Source organism: Gracilinanus agilis, chromosome 4, assembly GCF_016433145.1.
Source record: "Gracilinanus agilis isolate LMUSP501 chromosome 4, AgileGrace, whole genome shotgun sequence".
Classification (NCBI taxonomy): domain Eukaryota; kingdom Metazoa; phylum Chordata; class Mammalia; order Didelphimorphia; family Didelphidae; genus Gracilinanus; species Gracilinanus agilis.
In genome coordinates this window covers 226,753,284-226,774,544 of record NC_058133.1, presented here as the reverse complement: position 1 = coordinate 226,774,544, position 21,261 = coordinate 226,753,284, and the positions used below count along the sequence as shown (strand labels likewise).

At 38.4% G+C, this 21,261-nt stretch overlaps 1 protein-coding gene across 2 annotated transcripts; it reads left to right on the top strand.

Moving 5' to 3' along the window:
• The first annotated feature begins 68 nt into the window (after window positions 1-68).
• ANAPC11 (anaphase promoting complex subunit 11) lies at window positions 69-20,305 on the top strand. 2 transcript variants are annotated; one of them, XM_044671904.1, is made up of 3 exons: window positions 69-95; window positions 1,972-2,098; window positions 19,765-20,305. In XM_044671904.1, the coding sequence occupies exons 2-3, from the start codon at window positions 1,990-1,992 to the stop codon at window positions 19,908-19,910; spliced, it is 255 nt and encodes an 84-aa protein (XP_044527839.1). In that variant the 5' UTR covers window positions 69-95; window positions 1,972-1,989; the 3' UTR covers window positions 19,911-20,305. The 2 variants fall into 2 exon arrangements, with proteins under 2 accessions (XP_044527839.1, XP_044527840.1); XM_044671905.1 differs by having other exon boundaries at window positions 72-114.
• Window positions 20,306-21,261: the final 956 nt, after the last annotated feature.

Below are 21,261 nucleotides of genomic sequence, written 5' to 3'. Positions count from 1 at the left end.
TGGGGTAAGGGGGGGTCTGCGATCCCGTGATCGCAGTCGATCCCCCATGCCCACCCCCCCCNGGCGCGAGCTCCGAGAGACAGGCGCGAACTCAGGTGCAAAGTGGAGCCGGAGGTGCTAACTCGGGAGGGGTACTGGAGCCTTCGGGGACTAGGGGCGAGCCCGGGGTTGGGGAACTGGGGGAGGGGAGAAGGGGCGAGGCTGGAGGCTGGGCTGTGGGGTGGGGTGGTGGTGGGGAGGCAATCCGGGAGCGGATGCGGGCGGAGGGGGTTCGAACTCAGGTGAGAATTCGAGTGGGGCGGGGCTGAGGCTCAAGTAGGAACTCCCGAGGGGGTGGGAACTCCAAATGGGAGTAGAAGGAGACCGAGGGGCTGGGACTCCGGTGGGAACTCGCGAAGGTGGGGTGCCTCGGCCGGGCTAGAACTCTGGGACCGGTTCGAATTCCGGGAAGAGAGGTCTTGGGGGAGGGGGCGCCCGGCTGATGCTTGCCTGGGAGTGTAGCGGTGTGTATGAATTCCGATGAAGATTCTGGAGAGGAGGTGAGGGGACAGTGATCCGGTGAAGCCTAGTGTGAGTTAGATGTGTGGAAACGAACTGGTGAGAATCTGGAAAGGGGAGGAGGACTGACAGAACCCAGGGAGGAACATCATATCCTTTACCTTTGGGCTTGAGGTGGGACCCGACTTTTCTCCCTGGTAGCGGACCTCGGAGAGGCCCCTTTCTGTTTTGAGAGGAGATTTCTTTAGATTTCTTGCTTGTTTCTTCCCCTCACACCCCTCCAATTCAGCGAAGCATCTATTAAGTGCCGGTTGGATGCTAGAGTCTGGGAATACAAGACCACCCTTGCCTTAAAGGATCTTTCATTCAGCGTCATTGGTTGTATTCCAATGCAGTACAGTGCAAATCCCACTTCTCTTCCATCTTATTAACACTACAAATTTACATTTTATGTGATCCTTTAAGATTTACAGAAAACCTTTCTCTGGAGAACCTTTTAAGCAAGTAGGCCAAATGTTATTGTCCCCATTTTCAATAAGAAAGGAAATAAGCTCAGAGAGGTGAAAATATTTGACAAGGGTCACACACACCTAGTATTGTAAAACCTGGATGGGAACACTGGGTCTGATGACTCTGGACTCGATTTTCTCTCCATTATACCCAGAAGTAGTGGAATCTAGCACACTCTGGGAATGGATTTTGGGAACAGTGGGTTTTCAGAGGAGAATTAAACTTTGAACAATTACTTTATTGTTTTTATTCATTTGAATATGCTTTCTTTATTATTTTGGCATTGATCTTTTTAGTGTACAAAATTTTCCTTAAACCTTTTCCCACTGGAAGGGGGAAAGGAAGGGAGTGAATATAGACAGAATACAGACTTTTATAAAGTGACCCATCTTTTCCCCTCCATCTTTTTGTTTTGTTGCTTGGTAATCTGGTTTTTTTTAAGTGAAAGTTAAATACAAGTGTAATTTTTGTGCTTTTCAAAGAAGTCCTTTGAGACAACTTAATGGATCACAAAATCAAAGAGAGCTCTCTGTTTTCAACTTTCCTTTCTGTTCCCCCCTCCCCCCCCCCCCAAAGCTTCTTGTTGGAACTATCAGGCTTGTTTCTAAGAAAGAGCAGGGAAGATGATTCTTTTCCTCTGGGGCAGGCCTTTGTCTTTGTCTTTTTTTAACTTCAAGCAGATAAAGGTATTTCTTGTGAGCCTAAAACTTTTTCTTGGCAAAAAGATAATTTCCTTGTGGCAAGTTGCCTCTTACCCTTTAAAGATATCCTGTGGTTCTCCTAGATTGATGATGATTATGAATCTCTGAGATAAGGAACAAAAACAAGGACATAATCAATATACTTAAGTTACCATCTTTACTCAGGTCCTTCACCATAGAATGGATTGTCACCCTTAACTTCTGTCCCAGTTTCTGTCTTTTCCAAACTGTTCAACAAGATAATCTTCTTTCTCCTTCCTAGGCTGCAAACTCACTTACCATGAAGGTGAAGATTAAGTGTTGGAATGGTGTAGCCTCCTGGCTTTGGGTTGCCAATGATGAGAATTGTGGTATTTGTCGAATGGCTTTTAATGGCTGCTGCCCAGACTGTGAGTGCACCTGTCTTATCCTGTTGTCCTTGCTTTTACTTTTTTCTTTTCATTTAGATTTTTCTTGTGTTAGTATTTAATCAAGATGAACTTATTGAATGATTAATTTCTGATTGCATAGGTGAAGGGATTTCTCAATAGTCAACCAAGGTATGATGCTTTTACAAAGAAAGTATCAGGACTTTTGACTGAAAAGAGAAGCTAATTTGGATGTGTGCATGTGTGTATTTTACATAATGAGTAAGAAATTAACTCTAGACATATGAAATGAAGTAATTAATTGGTTCTTTAGTCAAAAGAAGTCTTTGAACCAGGCACTTTAACCATAATCTAGGGTATGTGTGGAATAAGAAAACTACAGATCTAGAAACAAGGGGCCCTCCTTTATTTTACAGGTGAGGAAATTTAAATGTCCTGGCTGAGTCATTTAGAGTCATGATAGGGGCAGGGGAAGTAATTTCTGCCTCATTCCTCTTGACTGTAGGGCCAGTGCACTCCATTTGGCCATGCCTCCTTGGTCTATATTTATATAGTACTTTACAATTTACCAAGTTCACACTCTTAAAAAATTGAATGGGATGGGTAGTATGAGTATTGTTGTTATAGAATTTTTTTGTTATTTGTGATTTCATTAGTATAAGGAAACTACACATGAGAAAATTTCTACCAATGCAGAACTTCCATCTGCTTTGCAATTTATAGTTGCTTGGGGTGCTAAGAGGTTTATTGTCTTGCCTAAGGTCAAACAATCTATATGTATTAGATATGGGACATTAACTAGATCTTCTGACTTTAAAGCCAGCTCTCTCTCCATTATAGCATGATGTCTCACATCATAGATTGTAGAATACTGGTAAGAAAAAGGATTTCAGAATGGTGAATGGACTGGCTCATGGTCACCCACTTTAGGAGAAGGTATTGGGTATGTTAGGTTGAAAGGAGTGCTCTTTAAAAGGATACTTTGAAGACTGAGTGGTATCTTCTAATCTGTTTGAATAATTTATGATTCTGTGATTGTGTGGTTCTATTACAGAGATAGTAGTCTGGCTCATTTCACTTAGGAGAATAACCTCTAGAGAACTGTCCTTATATACCCTACCTTCTTTTCAGTTTTCATTCCTTTTTCTAATGTTCCTCTATTCCTTCTCTTCTCCCTAAATTAATTCCCTCCATGAACTAGTAAACATATCAGAGAATTTTCATACTTTTCCTTATTCCCTTATGGGACCTTAAGAGATTGTAGGACTATAGATTTAGAGACTGATGTCATTGAGGGGATTTTATCCATTTTATACATGAGGAAGAAAGCTCCAAAAAAGGTAAATGACTTCTTTGGGTCAGACAGCTAGTAAGTGTCTGAATTGGCTTTTATTTATTCACTCATTTATTTATTTATTTATTTGTTTGTTTAAGCCTTTACTTTCCACCTTAGAATCAATACTATGTGTTGGTTCCAAGGCAGAAGAGTGGTAAGGGCTAGGCAGTGAGGGTTAAGTGACTTACCCAGGATCACACATCTAGCAAATGTTTGAGGTCACATTTGAACCTAGGACTCCTGTCTCTAGACTTGGCTCTAAATCTACTGAGCCACACAGCTGCCTCTGTGAGGTGACTTTTAAACATAGGTTATCCTGACTGAGATCTATCATGCTTTCTACTATATTATGCTGTATTTTTATCCTACTTCTTCTTTGAGGCCACCTCAAAATTCCGTCTCTTTCATGAAATCTTTCCTGAATTCCTTCCTCCTAACATTTTATTTGTTCACTTCATCATTTTAATTATTTGTAAATAGATAGTCCCCCTGCCCACATATAATACTGGAAACTCCCTAAGGGAGCAGGTAGGAAATAGTAGCTGGTTTCTTCTATTTCTATTGCTACCACTTGACCATGAGTGATTCTAGAATTGAATCGGGTTTAAGAGAAATATAATATAAGTAGGGCTGCAGAACTCAGACTTCAGAGACATTATTAAAAAGTTCATTATTTCTAAAATTGGACCAGCAGACAGTATATAGCACAATTTTGTTATTATTTGATATTATTATTATATTTTTATCTGGTGCAAATATCTTTTTCTAGCCTTTAGTTAAGGTAGAGAAAACTTTATTCTGTTTTTTTCCCCATGTTTTAAAACACATCATCTGGGGATATGAGCTAGAAGTTTTGGAAATCTTTAACCATATATGTTATATAATCAAGCTGAAATGATGCAAAATGCACTAAAATTCTTTCCATACTAGAAATTTCAGAGTGATGTTTGAGCCTTTTTCACTCACCATATCCAATCAGATACAAATTCTGACAATTCTACCTCTCAGATATCTCTTACATCCATCTGCTCCTCAGTATTTACACTGTAACCACCCTGGTACAGGCCATCTTTACTTCTCATCTGGAGAAATGTAATACCTCCTAATAGGTCTCTTAACCTCTCATCTGTCATTTACACTAATGCCAAAATAATTTTCCTTAATGTATAATCCAATAAAACAGCCACAACACAAAAATACAAATTCTGGAATGGAGGCCTTCCACAATCTGGCTCCACACTGTCTTTCCAGCCTTATTCCCCTTTACATCCTCTCTATGCTAGCCAAACTAGACTGGTAGATGATCTCTTTGATCTCTTTTTGCCCTCTTCTGCTACTGTTCATTAGCACAGTGTCTGCTCTATCTATAGTTCACCACTTCCACATCTTGTACTGTTAAAGATCTTTTTCTTCATTCAAGATGAGCTCAAATACCACTTTTTTTTTAGACCCTTACCTTCCATTTTAGAATCAACACTGAGTATTGGTTCCAAGGCAGAAAGGCTAGGCAATTGGAGTTTAAGATACTCATCCATGGTCACACAGCTGGGAAGTGTCTGAGGCCAGATTTAAACCAAGGACCTCCCATCCCTAGGCTTGGCTCTCAATCCACTGAACCACCCAGCTGCCCCAAGCATTTCATCATTTCTTATAGCACACTAGTGTTCCAGTACATTATGTCACAATTTGTTAAGCCATTCCTCAGTTGAAGACATCCCCTCACTTTCAATTTCAAAAAGAGTTGCTAGAAATATTTTTGTATATATAGGTCCTTTTCTCTCTCTTTTTTTTTCTCTTTGAGATACAAGCTTAGTAGAGGTATTGATGGATCAACGGGTACATGCAGTTTTATAGCTCTTTGGGGATAGTTCCAAATTGCTTGGAGAACAGTTCTTGGTAAGGTGGTCATGTCACTGGTCCTAGAGGAACCCAGCTCTCCCATAAACAATCCAGAAAAAATTTTCATATGCATCAGAAGGAAGAATGATAAAGAAAACCAAAGAGAAATGGCAGAACTACACAAGAAAACTGCTGGAAGCCTGTAGATACTGTTAAGTGGAGCAAAGAAGCCAGAACTGTGAACTGGGGTCTCTAGTGTAGTGGTGTCTCTAGCCTGTTGGAGCAGCAAGTGTCAGAGCCAACTCTTCCCAGGGGCTAGGGGAAGGGGGATGATTAAGCAATACATATTCGCCTGATACTTTCCCAAATTCCTGAACACCCTGGTAGTCCACTCCAGATTCACAGCCCCAACTTAGGGGATGGGGAGGACATTAAGATCCCTAAAACCAGCACTGTTATTTGATTCACCAAAAAAAGACAGACAAAACAGCAATCAAGACCTCCCCCCCCCCATTTTATTATAATAGAGAGTTTTAATCACATATAATAATTGTTGCAGGAGGCAGAAAATGTGTGTGCACATACCACCTCCTCCCAAGAGCAAGGTTTTTTTTGTTCCTTTGTTTTTCATTGTGATTTATCTTTTTTTTTCTTTCTGGATTACTTCATTACATTTTTTTTTTTTTTAAAAACCCTTAACTTCTGTGTATCGGCTCCTTGGTGGAAGAGTGGTAAGGGTGGGCAATGGGGGTCAAGTGACTTGCCCAGGGTCACACAGCTGGAAAGTATCTTGAGGCAGGATTTGAACCTAGGACCTCCTGTCTCTAGGCCTGGCTCTCAATCCACTGAGCTACCCAGCTGCCCCCTTCAATACAATTTTTAATCATCAGTTCTTGACATTTTGCAGTCCCTATTCTCTTCCTCCTTCCTAACCTTTCTGTCCACCCCATACTCATACATTACATACTTTCATATTAGTCATGTTCTGAAACAAGGCACATATTGTTTACACTGGAGAAAATTCATAGAGGAAATAAAGTGAAGAATGATATGCTTCAATCTGCATTTAGATTCTATCACTTCCTTCTATGACAGTGGATAGTCTTTTTTGTCATGAGTCTCTTGGAGTTGCCCTGGATCCCTGCCTTGTTGGTAATAGTTGTGTCATTCACAGTTGATCACTGTACACAACTATTACTGTCGTCATGTTATTTGTCATTTCTCATGACACAATAGTATTCCATTATGTCCATCATATTCCACAACTTGTTCAACCATTCCCCAAATAAGAAATATCCCTTCAAGTTTCCAATTCTTTGCCACCAGAAAAAGAGCTGCTAAAAAACATTTTCTCCCATCTTTGAGTTCTTTGGGATATAGACCCTGTAGTGGTATTTCTGGATCAAAAAGTATGCACACTTGATGGCCCTTTGGGCACAGTTCCAAATTGTTTTCCAGAGTGGTTATATTAGTTCACAGCTCTACCAATAGTGTATTAGTGTCCTAGTTTACCACATCCCTTTCAACTTTTACCATTTTCTGTTTTTGCTATGTTAGTCTGATAGGTGTGAGGTGGTATGTCAGAGTTATTTTAATTTACATTTCTCTCATAGTGATTTAGAGCATTTTTTCATGATTAAAGATCATTTTAATTTCTTCATCTGAGAACTACCTGTTCATATCCTTTGATCATTTGTCAATTGGAGAACGCATTGTAGTTTTATAAATTTGACTTAGTCATCTGTATATTTGAGAAATGAGGCCTTTGTCCTTGCTATACTTGCTATAAAAATTTCCCCCCCAGTTTTCTGTTTCCTTTCTACTCTTGGTTATATTAATTTTGTTTATGCAAATCCTTTTAAATTTAATATAATAAAAGTAAAATAAATTTGACCTTTGTTGGAGGTTTTTATTAAAATGATTTTTTCCCAATTTGTTGCTTACCTTCTCATTTTGATTGCATTGGTTTTGTTTGTACAAAACTTTAAATTTAATGTAATCAAGATTATATTTTACATTTTGTAATATTTCCTAACTCTTGCTTGGACTTAAAATCTTTCCTTTCCCATAGATCTGACAGTTCCTGCAGATTTTTGAAAAATTAATTCCCTTGATATCCTTGGCCTTTTTTTCTTCCAGATAAATTTTAAAATTATTTTTCTAGCTCTATGAAATAATTTTTGAGTAGTTTGATTGGTATGGCACCAAAGAAGTACATTAATTTTGGTAGAATTGTCATTTTTATCATTGACTTAGCCTACCCACAAGCAATTAGTGTTTTTCCTATTGTTTAGATCTGATTTTATTTCTGTGAAAAATATTTTGTAGTTGTGATCATGTGGGTCCTGGGTTTGTCTTGGCAGGTAGACTCCCAGGTATTTTATATTGTCTACGATTATTTTACTTTACTTTTTAAATTTGTTTATTATTATTGTTTTTTCTTTTAATAACAAATTTCCACATAAGTTTTCTGAAATTATATGATCCAAATTATCTCCCTGCCTTCTTCCCTCCTCTTCCCAGAGCTGGCAAGCAATTCAGTCTGTTCTACAGTTATTTTAAATAGGATTTCTCTTTATTGGAAATATAGAGAAATGCTGATAATTTATGTGGGTTTGTTTTACATCCTGCAACTTTGCTAAAGTTGTTAATTGATTCAATTAGTTTTTTGGTTGATTCTCTAGAATTCTCTAAGTATAGCATCATATCTACAAAGTATGATAACTGTTTTCTTCATTGAATATTCTAATTTCTTCAGGTTCTTCTCTTACTGCTATATAGCTAGCATTTCTAATACAATAATTCTTGCTCTTTACTCTGTTCTTATTTGGAAGACTTCTAATTTATCCCCATTGGACATAATTCTTGCTAATGGCTTTAGACTGATGCTATTTATCATTTTGAGGAATGCTCCATTTATTCCAATGTCCTGCCTGAATTAAAATAATCCTGGGGGCAGCTGGGTAGCTCAGTGGATTGAGAGTCAGGCCTAGAGATAGGAGGTCCTAGGTTCAAATCTGGCCTCAGACACTTTCCAGCTGTGTGACCCTGGGCAAGTCACTTGACCCCCATTGCCCACCCTTACCATTCTTCCACCTATGAGCCAATACACAGAAGTTAAGGGCTTTAAAAAAAAAATAATCCTGATTTCTATTTGTTTTGCGGTAGCAAGGAAATCTATGGACATCTAATGTAGTTGTCAGGGCCATACCTATAGATTGTTATCTAGATAGCTAGAGCCAATTATCAGTTGAGCTTTGTGTAGGGAGAGGGAGGAGAAAAAGCTTCACCATTGAAACCTGTGTTGGATTGCCAAGAGATAACCCCAAAACTCATTGATTATTCTGAAGGGTAGGTCTAATCATTTCACCCTCCTTGTTTCCCCAAATACCCTTCTATTCAATAAAATCCAATATCACCTTCAGGATCAAATTGAAAATCTTCTGGCATTTGCAGTCCTTCATAACCTATCTCCTTCTTCCCTTTCCGGCCTTCTTACATCTTACTAATTTCCATGTACTCTTCATTTCTGTGACATTAGTCTCCTTTCTGTTCTCTCATGAGATAAATCTCCTATCTATGTATTTTCATTGGCTGACTCCTATTTCTAGGCACAGACTAAACGTTTAATAAATACTTGTTAATGACAATATAAAAAATTATTTTATTCATTCATGTCTGACTCTTCATGACTCTTGGAGGTTTTCTTGGCAAAGATACTTCCCTAACTTCAGGCCTGGCACTCTACCTAGTTGCCCTGATGTGATGACTTAGGAAATTCTAAAGAGTCAACTAAAATATTAATAGAAACAAAACAATATATAAAATAAACTCAGAAATCATCAACTTTTCTGTTCATTACTAACAAAGTATGACAGAAAAAGAAATTCCGCTCTAAAATAGTACAGACAGTATAAAATATTTGGCAATTCATTTGCCAAGACATAACACAGGAATTCTTTGAAAAAACTGCAAAGTATTCTTTATAGAAATAAAGGAAGATAAATAACAGAGACAAATTTATTACTCATACTTTAGCCATACCCCCCCCCCCCCCCGCTACCTTAATTTGCAGGTTTGGTACCAAACTCATGAAACTATTAATGGATTACTTTATAGAATTAGACGAAGTTATGATAATTCATCTGGAGAAACAAGAATTTCAAAGGAAATAATGGAAAAAAGAAATCAGGAAGGAAGCGTGCTGAGCAATACAAGACCACAAACCATGTTACAAAGCAATAAACATTCAAAATACTTAGGTATTGGCTAAAAATTAGAAAAGTTGATATAACAGATCAGGTAGAAGCAAATAAATATATTAGCATAATGTTCAGCAAACCCTAAGACCTCCAGCCACTGATGTAAATAAATCCTTGAAAAATTAGAAAACACTCTAGCAGAAATTATCTTTACATCAGAGATCCTTTTTTTTGTCCATCATGTACCCCCTTGACAATTTAGTGAAGCTTATGAACTCACAATAATTAATGATTTTCTTTTTAATCACAATTGAATGAATTGCTAAATTTTAATTAGAGATGACTGAAAATAAAGATGTAATTTTTTTCCCATCCATGTTCAGACACTCTCCCAGACCTTTTGTTTAGATAAATATCTCATATCATAGGCTATATAAAACTTCAAAAGAATGAATAACCTAGATATAAAAGTTCATAGTATAAAAAAAAAATTTAAAAAAGTTCATAGTATAAACAGACTAGAGAAATGAAAAAAGATACTTTTCCCATGCTTTGGACAGGGAAGAGCCCTTTACAAGGGATAAGAGAGGATTAGGAGATAAAATTGACAATTTTGATCACATAAATTAAAATTTTGCATATAAATAATCATTTCAATTAAATTTGATAAATTTGACTGAGGAAAAAAAATCTTTGCATTACATTTATCTGATACATTTTTCCCATTTTCCAGTTGAGGACACTGAAGTTAAGTGACTTGCTTTGAATCACATAGCTATGAAGTATCTGAGGCCACACTTGAACTCAAGTTTTCTAGACCCCACTGTTCCACCTAATAGCTTCTCTAGAAAAATAGTCAAAGGTCACTGGGCTGGAAGCATTGCTATTTTGGGGTTTAGAGTCCTGCACTGTCTGCATTGAGTTTTGAGAGGAGATGGTGGTAAAGGTGGGCATTGTTTGTCTTGCTGGCCCATGCTGCTGTGTAAATGGAATTAGCTCACCCTCATTCATTCTTTAGACTTTAGCCACCAGGAATGATGTCACCCCACCCAACTTAGAATTAAGTGGGGAGGGGGAGGTCTGTGACCCACATGTGATAGTAAGTGACAAATCAAAAACAAGGGACTGCCCCTGTGGGCAGTGCAAAACAGGGTTGAGGCTACCATTTGTCTACATGAAACTGGAGGTGGACGCAGGAAGTGATGAAAACTGCTATCTTTTAAATATGATGGTAACTTTCTGTGAAGGGATTTTGGTGCTTTGCACTTGGTGTGGAAGGATTTCTGGTGACCTTAGACTGCTTCCCTTTGAATTGTTATGTGGGTAAGTTAGGCTGACTCTCTTTCTCTTCCCTTGGCGTTTCTGGAGGCTCTAGCTTCAAGGAGGCCTCTCTTCTTAGAGGAGGCCTTGTGGCTAGAAGCCTTATTTTAATTAACCTCTATGCCCCCTCTGCTGGGGCCTCTGAAGCCTCCCTGGTTCGGGCCTGTGGTCCAGGCCAGAGTTTCTCTCTCTCATTTTCCCTACCTTCAACCTTCCTAATTGTAAATAAACCACCATAAAAGTCATCCTGACTTGGGTCTCTTTATTTTGGAATCCAGTAATCAAACCCTGGTGACCAAACTTTAAATATCCAGTCCAACCATAATCTTCCCATTTTCCCCTTTTTACACTGCTTCCCACCTCTCCCTTTGGGTGCCTTGCTACTTCAGTTAGGCTGGCCCTGTGAGAATCAATTAATTGGTAGTTAGTGGAAATGGCCCTTTCTCTGTGGGAGCTGTGTCTCTGAATGAAGGCTTTGAGGGCCGGACTGGAAGCAGGACTAAGGGGGTGTTTCTACTCCTAGGGTACATGTTCTCATTTTTATTAATTTTCACATTGACGAAAGGAAATGCAAAAGAAGGTGACTCCAAGATTCTACCTCATCCATCAAATTAGCGCTGAAAAAAATTGCTTTTATAGGCATGTTTCATACCTATGGACCATTTCCATTGTAGAGGAAGTACCTTCTCATATGTCTTTGGGGCTAAGCATTTTCTTTACAATTTCACAAAATTAATTTTCATTTGTTTTCTAGTTGTCTTTCCCATGTACATTGTTGTAGCTGTGTATACTGAGTTTATTATTATTATTATTATTGTTGTTGTTGTGGTTATTTTTAAAACCCTTAACTTCTGTGTATTGGCTCCTTGGTGGAAGAGCAATGGGGGTCAAAGTGACTTGCCCAGGGTCACACAGCTGGGAAGTGTCTGAGGCCGGATTTGAACCTAGGACCTCCTATCTCTAGGCCTGACTCTCAATCCACTGAGCTACCCAGCTGCCCCCAGTTTATTATATTTTAAAAGAAAAGCAAATTGTTTGTTAGAGATATTTTTAGTTTTGTATGTGAATTAGCCTCTTTCTATTTTACTATATTGTATATGAAAATGCCCATTTTATGTTGTTTTTGTGAAGTTCCTTTTGCTACCTTGTTCTAACTTCCTTCCCACCCTAGATTAGGGTGGGATATGACATGGAGGGAGCTCTTCTAATAAATACGCATACTTGAAACAAATTCCTATACAGACCATGCCTAAAATATATGTCTTGGCAGCCAGGTGGCACAGTAGATAGAGCACTGGGCTTGGAGTGAGGAAAACCTGAGTCCAAATCCAACGTATGCCACTTACTAGCTTAGTGACCCTGGGCAAGTCACTTAACCCTATTTGCCTCAAAAAAATAAAATGCATGCCTTATTTTGAATCTTGTCTATTAAGAGGTAGGTAGCCTTTATTAACACTAATCTTCTGGAATCAAGCTTGGCAATTGTATCATCATAGTTCTTAAATTTTTCAAAATTCCCTTTTTTATTATTTTATAATATTGTTGTCCTGGTTCTGTTTACTCTTTATCAGTTCATACAAGTTTTCCCAGGTTTCTCGGAAACTACCCCATTTCTAACCATATAATATTTGATTAAGTTTTTGTCATAATTTGTTCCCACAAGGTTCTGCCCTAAGTCCTCTTTTCTTCTGTCTCTAATTGCTTCACTAAATGATGTTATCAATTCCCATGGATTGAATTACCGTTTTATCCTAAAGGCTCTGCTGACCTCCAGTCTTATATTATCCAGCTGCTTATAAGACATTTCAAAATCAAAGTCCACTAGATTCTCAAGCTTAGCATGTCCAAAAGTGAACCTACTATGTTTCCTACTTCTCTCTTTCAAATTTCTGTATTCCTGTGGAATAATGTACCACTAACCTCCCAGGCATTCAGCTTGATGATCATCCTCAGTTCTTCACTATCTCTAACTCCAGTCCACATCTCACCATATCTTATCTTTTGCTAAGGCCTCTATCAGTTTCACCTTTTCAACATTTTTTGACCTTTCTCTCCTCTAGTAATTTCACCTTTTTCTCCTCTAGTAATTTCCTTCTGAAGACTTTAATTTCTTCACACCTGCCTGCCACAAGTCTCTTCCTACTCCAGCCCATCCTCCATTTGACTATAAAAGTGGTTTCCCTAAAGCATAGGCCTGATCATATCATTCCTTACTTAATAAAATCTAGTGGTTCTGAACTTCCACTTTAGGTAGCCAAAATGGCAGAGTACCAATGTACCAAGTTTGCCCAAGCTCACCTCCAATGACCACAAAAGAAAAAAAAATGCCTCAGAACAAATTTTGGAGTGACAGAACCAATAGAACACAGAGTGAAGCAGGGTTTCAGATGAAGAAAACAGAAGGGCATCTTTAAGGACCAATCTCTTTGGGGTAAGAGGTGAGAATAGTGGAATCAGCAGCATGAGGATCATCCTGGTGCTGAAGAGCTTGAGGAATGGCCTGGTCCAAGCACACCCCAAGGAACATGTGACACCCAAAGGAATTCAGGAAACTCCCTCCACCCCAGAAGTGGAGGTGAACCTCAACATATAGGCAGGATCACAAAAAGGCTTCCCCCAAATGAGAAAAAGACAAAGAAGAAGCCTGACCCTGGAAAGCTATTTTAGCAAAAGGGAAAACCAAAATGCAAGTTTGGAAGAGGACAGTAATGCGAAATGGAAATGTATGAATTCTTAAAGGTAAATGTGAAGGCTAGCAAGCCAAACATGAACTCCTAGAAGAACTCCAAAAGAGGATCAAAAAACAAATTCTTATTTTTATCATAGATTTTTGTCAATCCAATGATTCCTAGGTTATCTCTACTGAATTTATTTTCTATGATAAAAAAAAAAAAAGAGCCTGAGTACCATGGATAAGAAATTATCAGGGAGAACTGCCCTGATGTTCTAGAACACAAGGAGAAAATAGAAATTGAAAGAATCCATGGATCACTGCCTGAAAGAGATCCCAGGACTATTATAGCCAAATTACAGAATTCCCAGGACAAGGAAAAATTACTGCAAGCAGCCAGAAAAAAAATTAAAGTATTATGGAGTCACAGTCAGGATTACACAGGATCTAGCAGCTTCTCCATTAATGGACTGAAAAACTGGAATATGATATTAATAAGGCAAAGGGTCTAGGACTACAACCGTGAATCAATTATCTAGCAAAACTGAGGATAATCCCCCATGGGAAGAAAAATATATTTAATGAAATCGAGAACTTATAGGCATTCCTTACAAAATGACCAGAGCTGAAAACAAAATTCAATGATCAAATACAATACTGAAGAGAAGCATAAAACTGTAAAAAGAAAAACACTCAAAGAATTCTATGGGATTAAACCAGTGATGGGCAAACTATTCCCCGAGAGCCAGATCCAGGCAGTAGTTTGCCCATCACTGCCTTAATCAATTCCCTTATCTCTACACCCCCACATCCAGATGTAGTGATTAGGGAATTGCTTAAGGCAGTGATGGGCAAACTATGGCCTGGATCTGGCCCTCAGGGAATAGTTTGCCCATCACTGGATTAAACTGATCACATTTCTACCTGGGAAAGTGTTAACTAGAATATTTAAAATATACTTAAGATAATCAAGGGAAACAATGGAGTTTAACTGATTGAATCATTACAGAAAGGGATAACTAAGATACTTAAGATATCTTAGATACTTGAAGTACCTAAGATACTTAAATTACTTAGAATACTTAAGGCATGGGAGCTACTTAAAAACTATCATCATTAGGGCGGTAATTAGGGGCATACATAGAGAGCAGAGAGTAAGTTGAATATGATGGGATATTTTTTAAAAACCAGTGGAAAAACACTTCCCAGCTGTGTGACCCTGGGCAAGTCACTTGACCCCCATTGCCCACCCTTACCACTCTTTCACCTATGAGCCAATACACAGAAGTTAAGGGTTAAAAAAAAATCAATGGAAAAGAAAGAGGAATACACAGGGTTAGAAAGGAAAAGAAAATTGAGGGTAAATTATCTCACATGAATAGGTAGGTAAGAATCAATACAGGGGAGAGAAAAATGGTGGCAGGATGGGGGGGTGCTTGAATCTTATTCTCAAACACAAAGTGGGAATAAAATCTGCACAGTTAACTATAGAAACTCATCTTACCCTATAGGAAAATAAGAAAGGAAATGGGACTAAGGTAAGTGTGTGTGTGGGGGGGGCACATGCAGTAGTCAGAAACAAAAATATTTGTGAATAGGGAAAGGCTGAAAGGAGAGGAAGAGAAGGATAAACGAGGAAAATAAGATGGAGGGAAAAGTTAATAATCATAACTGGGAATGTGAATGGGGCAAACCCACCCATAAAAGGGTAGAGGATAGAGTGGATTAAAAGCCAGAATCCTTTTGAGACTGCTTACAAGAAACACATTGAAAGCAAGGAGACACAGTAAAAGTAAAGGGCTGGAACAGAATATACCGTGCCAAAGTTTTAAAAAACAGTCATAATAATTATTAGATCATAGACTCATTGTAATGAAATACTACTGCACCATAAGAAATGACAAAGAAGGTGATTGCATCAAAAAAAGTTGGAAAGACATTTTTATAAAGCGGTGCAGAGTGATGATATGTCATTTCTAAGCACAGGAATGCAAGTAAGAGAAACTAAGTTTCCAAAAAGAAATAGATTTATTTAGAGAGGGTCAGTCTCCCAATAAAGTCAGATTTCTGCTCAAGACCAAAAGACCCTGACCACTGTGAGAGACCTTCCTATATATCTCAAGGAATATCACAATTTATATACCAAGTTAAAAATAATCCAAGACCATGTCAAAAATAGAGCAGGACATACTTCTCATTGATAGAAGTAGTCACTTGATGACTTGAAAGTTACTTACTTGATAGACAAGGGACGAGAGGGGGAGCCTGGACTAGTGACACAAAAAATAAGAGTGTGTGTAGTTGGCTGGTACCAGGCTTTGAAGCCAGGGTAAGTAAGGCCTAGTGGTGTATACTAGATCACAATTTCAAGACCATAATTATTGCTGATGGTGCATGATATAGCAAATTTTGAAGTGTCAAGACTTGACACTAAGGCCTATGCTAACAATGATTAAATAATCAGCCTTAATAGTTATACTACAATAATCACAAAAGGCCTACTAAAACCATCACTTATACTAATATTTAACTATCTTAGAGTTACAATTATGATTAATTCAATATTACAGCTAACATTAAAATCTAATCTTCATATAAGGGGGTAGGGGATTTTTACTCACAGTGAACAGATCTAGGAGAATCTACATGGTACGCAGAAACAGCATTTAAAATATAGTGATCAACTGTGAATGACAACTATTTTAAGCAATGCCATGATCCAGGATAGCAAAGGCTATAGAAGAAGCTGACAAAGTCTCACTTTATTTTCTCCATGAATTTTTTTCTATTGTAAGCATGTGCCTTCTTTCACAACATGATGAATATAGAAATATGTATTGTATAATAATACATGTATGATCTATAGCATGGCTGCTGTCTTGGGGAACGGGGAAGAGTACAAGGGAGGGAAAGAACATGGATTTTAAAAATGTCAGAAAATGATTGTTGAAAATTGTGCCAACATGTAATCTGGGGGTACAGGGTGGGGCTTGAAAAATTCTTGGGGTTCCTTTTCACGTCCAAAATAAAGTTCCAAAATCTGTTCAGCATTCAGATCCCTTCATAACCTAGCACACATTCCCACTTTTCCAGTCTCTTTATACTCCTTCCACCATGTACTCTTTGATCCAGTGACAGCATCTTTGCTGTTTCTTAGGCAAGACATTTCATCTCTTGGCTCCTGACATTTTTTCTCAATATTCATCAAGCCTGGAGTGCTCTTCCTCCTACTCTTGTCAACTGGCTTTTCTGCCTTCCTTCAAGTCCCAGCTAAAATTTCATCTTCTATAGGAAGCCTTTCCCAACCCCTCTTAATCCTCCTCATGCCTTTCCTTTTTAAAATTATTTCTCCTGTACTATAGCTTGTTTGTACATTATGTATTTGCTTGTCGTCCTCTGAATTAGATTGTTTGACTGGAAGTATCTTTTGCCTTTACTTCTGTCCATAATGCTTAACCCCAATGCCTGGCACATAGTAGGTGTCAAATAAATGTTTATTAACGGACTGATTGTTAACCTTTGCCCAGTTAATGGGCACCTGCTTAGTTTTCATGTCTTTGCCAAAGCAAAAAACTGTATAAGTATTTTGTACATACAAACTTCTTTTTTCCTTTTTGGGGGAATAACCTTGTAGGGGAATTAGGAAAGGCTTCCAATAGAAGGTGGGATTTTATTTGGGACTTGAAGGAAGACCATGAGATAGCTCTGAGGAAGGAGAACATTGTAGGCATAGGGAATAGCTAGAGAAAATTCCTGGAGCCAAGAAATGAAATATCTTGTTTGAGGAATCACAAGGAAGGGTGGAAGTATGTGCTAGGTTATGAAGAACTTTGAATGCCAAAGAAAAGGTTTTGTGTTTGATTTTGGAGGTAATAGGGAGCCACTGGAGTTTTATTATTGAGTATGGGAATGATATAATCAAATTGATGTGCTTTAAGAAAATAACTAGTGACTGAATGAAGGATGGATTAGAGAGAGGAGAAACTTGAGACAGTCAGACTTACCACAAGGCTATATGCAAAGTGTGAGGAAATGAAGGCCTGAACTAGAGTAGCGGCAATGTCAGGGGGGTATATATGAGAAATGTAAAGGTGAAATTGACAGATCTTGGCAACAGGTTGGATATGAGGGCAGAGACAGTGAGGAGTCAAGGAGGACATCTAAGTTTCAAGCCTGGGGGTCTGGGGATTTGGTGGTACTCTTGACAGTAATAGGGAAGTAAAAAGAAGAACGAGTTTGGAGGAGAAAGGTCCATTCCTTGAAGCAAGGTAGACTAACAACCAGGAATCAAGAAACCAGATCTGAGACCAGAAGTGTTTTTTGGGATTTCACAGAAATTTAGTTGGAAGGGATCTCCAACTCCTATAAATCCATTCTTCAGTGTTCCCAATAAGTGGTCAACCGGTTTCTGTCTGAACACCTTCAATGTACAGGGAATCTACTGTAGTGGTATCTTTCACTTTTTAAAAAAGTTTTATTGATGCTTTTTATTTTTACATTACAATCATTTTCACATATAGCCATTCTCTATCCCCGATGAGGTTTCTCCTTATAATAAAGAAAAATCAAATCAACAAAATTGTCCAGGCACTGTGTTAAGCACCAGGGATACAAAGACAAAAATGAAACAGTATCTTTTTAAATTTTATAAAGGAAAGACAACAGGTACATAAATAAGCATATAAAAAATATGTAAGGGCAACTAGGTAGCTCAGTGGATAGAGAACCAGGTCTAGAGAGGGAGGCCTTGGGTTCAAATGTGGCCTCAGACACTTCCTAGCTGTGTGACCCTGGGCAAGTCCCCAATTGTCTAGCCCTTACTGATCTTCTGTCTTGGAATCAATACCAAGTGTTGATTCTAATACATAAAGTAAGAGTTTAAAAAAAATGTACACAAAGTAATTTTGGGACAGATGACAGATACTGAGGGATCAGGAAAGGTACTGTGAAAATGTTGACACTTGAGCAGAGTCTTGTAGAGATAAGTACGAATTATATTTCACACGTGGATATTCTGAGAAGGGCATGAAGATGAGAGATGGAATATTATATCTAAGGAACAGTAAGAAAGCTAGTTTGGCTGGATTGTATAGTTCATAGAGTAATGCATATATAATAAGATCAGAAAGGTAGTTTGGGGCAAGGCAGTGAAGGACTTTATATGTCTTACAGAATTTAAATTGGATCCATGAGACAATAGGGAGCCACTAGAGCCATGTGGGTGACTATGGCACACGTACTGGAGGAAGCTGTTCCCTTCCCCCTCTCCATGGGTGCCTAAGAACATTTCTCCCATGACCTGCCCCTCTGTCTATCAGCCCAAGGGGAGCACTTCCTCCTTCCCCTGTCTTTGTTCTCCAGGAAAATGGCTTCTATTCCTTCAACTCATTGTTATTAACTTAATTAATACTTTGACGTGTGAAAGAGAATTCTTTACTCTATTGTCTATCCTGAGTTAACACTAACTTAAGTACCTCACTAGAATGTGAAGACAGGATTAATTCTCCTTTGTGAATCAACACAAGCTTTTGAACTAGGTGGAGAAACTTTCAAACCACTTAGTGAATTCACACCCTACTTAGTGCTAGGTGAGAATACTAGCAAGATAGTTGGAGAGCTCCACCCTTTTTTTCTAACTCAAACAGACTAGAGTTGGAGGCAGAAAATGTCAGTTTTGTGTATCCAGAAAAATGGGAGCCAAGGAAATTCTCCAGGTGATTCCTTGTAGCTCCACTGCAATAATATTTTTTGTTTGTTTTTATAGAATTATTTTTATTTGTACTTATTCTCTAGAATGTAACTAAGAAGATGGGGTTAAGCTAACTGATTTTCCCTAATTTCTAGGTTGGAGAATATAGGAACTCTAGTCAGAGGCAAGATTTCTGGTTCCTAATACCCTATTTTATTTTATTTTATTTTATTTTAAAACCCTTACCTTCCATCTTAGAATCAATACTGTGTATTGGTTCCAAAGCAGAAGAATGATAAGGGCTAGGTAATGGGGGTTAAGTGACTTGCCCAGGGTCACACAGCTCGGTAAGTGTCTGAGGCCATATTTGAACCTAGGACCTCCTGTCTCTAGTCCTGGTTTTCAATCCACTGATTGAAGTTCTTCCTCCAAAAAAGACCCAGTTTATAATGAGAGTTTAAGTTTTGGCAACTGGGTTCCTGAGGAGTCAGTTTATATCCTTGCACATAGTAGGTACTGAATAATTATTTGAATTACGAATAAAGGATGAAATGTAGTCTGTAATAACTTTTAGATTTTAAACTTGTTTCTTTCTACCTAAATCAAAAAAAATTTTTTTTTTAATGGCAGGTAAGGTACCTGGGGATGACTGCCCCCTTGTGTGGGGACAATGTTCACACTGTTTCCACATGCACTGCATTCTCAAGTGGCTTAATTCTCAACAAGTACAGCAGCATTGTCCTATGTGTCGACAGGAATGGAAGTTCAAGGAGTGACTGATACCTGCTGTGATATCTGCCTTCTACCTGTCATGTGGTGAAGAACTCTGTGACCTTGGACCTATAGATCCCCTTCCCAAACCACAATAAGGGATCATTTTTATACTCCTGTAGGCCTTGATCCTTTTGACAGGAACTTTGAGACCACTCACGTAATAGGAAGGACATGGGGAACAAGGTGGGCACATAGACACCTTTCTTCCTCTGATGTGTTTAATCCCTCCCTCTTCATCAGATAGAAGCTGGAGTGGTTCACAGGATTAGGCTTCTTTGATTTTAAGAGGGCTGGAAAGAGGACTGGACTTGATTTTGTTTTTTTCCCATTGTCAATGTTGAAACTTTTTATCTTGAGAACTAAAATTCATTAAACTGTCTGAGCTTTGCTAAAGGCCCCTAGGATCCTCAGTTCTTCATTTGATAGGTTTATAAGAGCCTCTGATGTATCTTGATATGAAAATACTCATGAATAAACATTTCTGTGAAACACCAGTGAGTTCCTCCTGTAAAACAAGAGGAGACTTACTGCTGCTTTAGGGCTTTCTAATATAAATTAAACAGATAAGAAGACACAAACACTAGGAGGGGCACAAGAGAGTGCATAGGACTTGCTGGGGATGAGAGAGTAGCTATTTCTATATGCACAGCATTCTCAAATAGCATAATTTCCAATATATATAATAGTCCAAGGGAATAGTAGGAAATTCTCAGTCTTCAGAGAAGTTTTTGTTGGCAGAGTGGAAAAAATTTTTTTTCAGAGAGTGAAGAGAATGGAGAGTGAATGAGAAGTTTGGAGAGAGAAATTGGACTTAAATGGAGATAGATTTTCTGCCCCCAAATGGCTCCATGACCTCTGCAATAAATAGAATAAGAAAAATTAGGAGAAGTAGCTTATTGTAGAAGGCATGCCCTGAATGTGTGGAGTCTCATGTTCAAGCCTTAACCTCTCTAAGCCAGGGCTTTTTGAAGGGTTCTGTAGTAGTTGGGTCTTATGGTTTCAGAGAGTGTGCATAGAATATTGTTTCATGTAGCTGGGAAAATAAAAATATTTTTATAAAAAAAAAGAAAGACAGGGCTGGGTGGCTCAGTGGATTGAGAGCCAGGCCCAGAGATGGTAGGTCCTGGGTTCAAATATGGCCTCAGACACTTAATAGCTGTGTGACCCTGGGCAAGTCACTTAATCCCAGTGCCTAGCCCTTACCACTCTTCTGCCTTGGAACCAATAGACAATATTGATTCTAAGACAGAAGATAAGAATTTTAAAAAAAAGTTTTTAAAAAGGAAAGGTAATGTGGCATAGTGGATAAGACTTGGGAGTCAGGAAGGCCTGGGCTCAAATTCTTCCTCATCA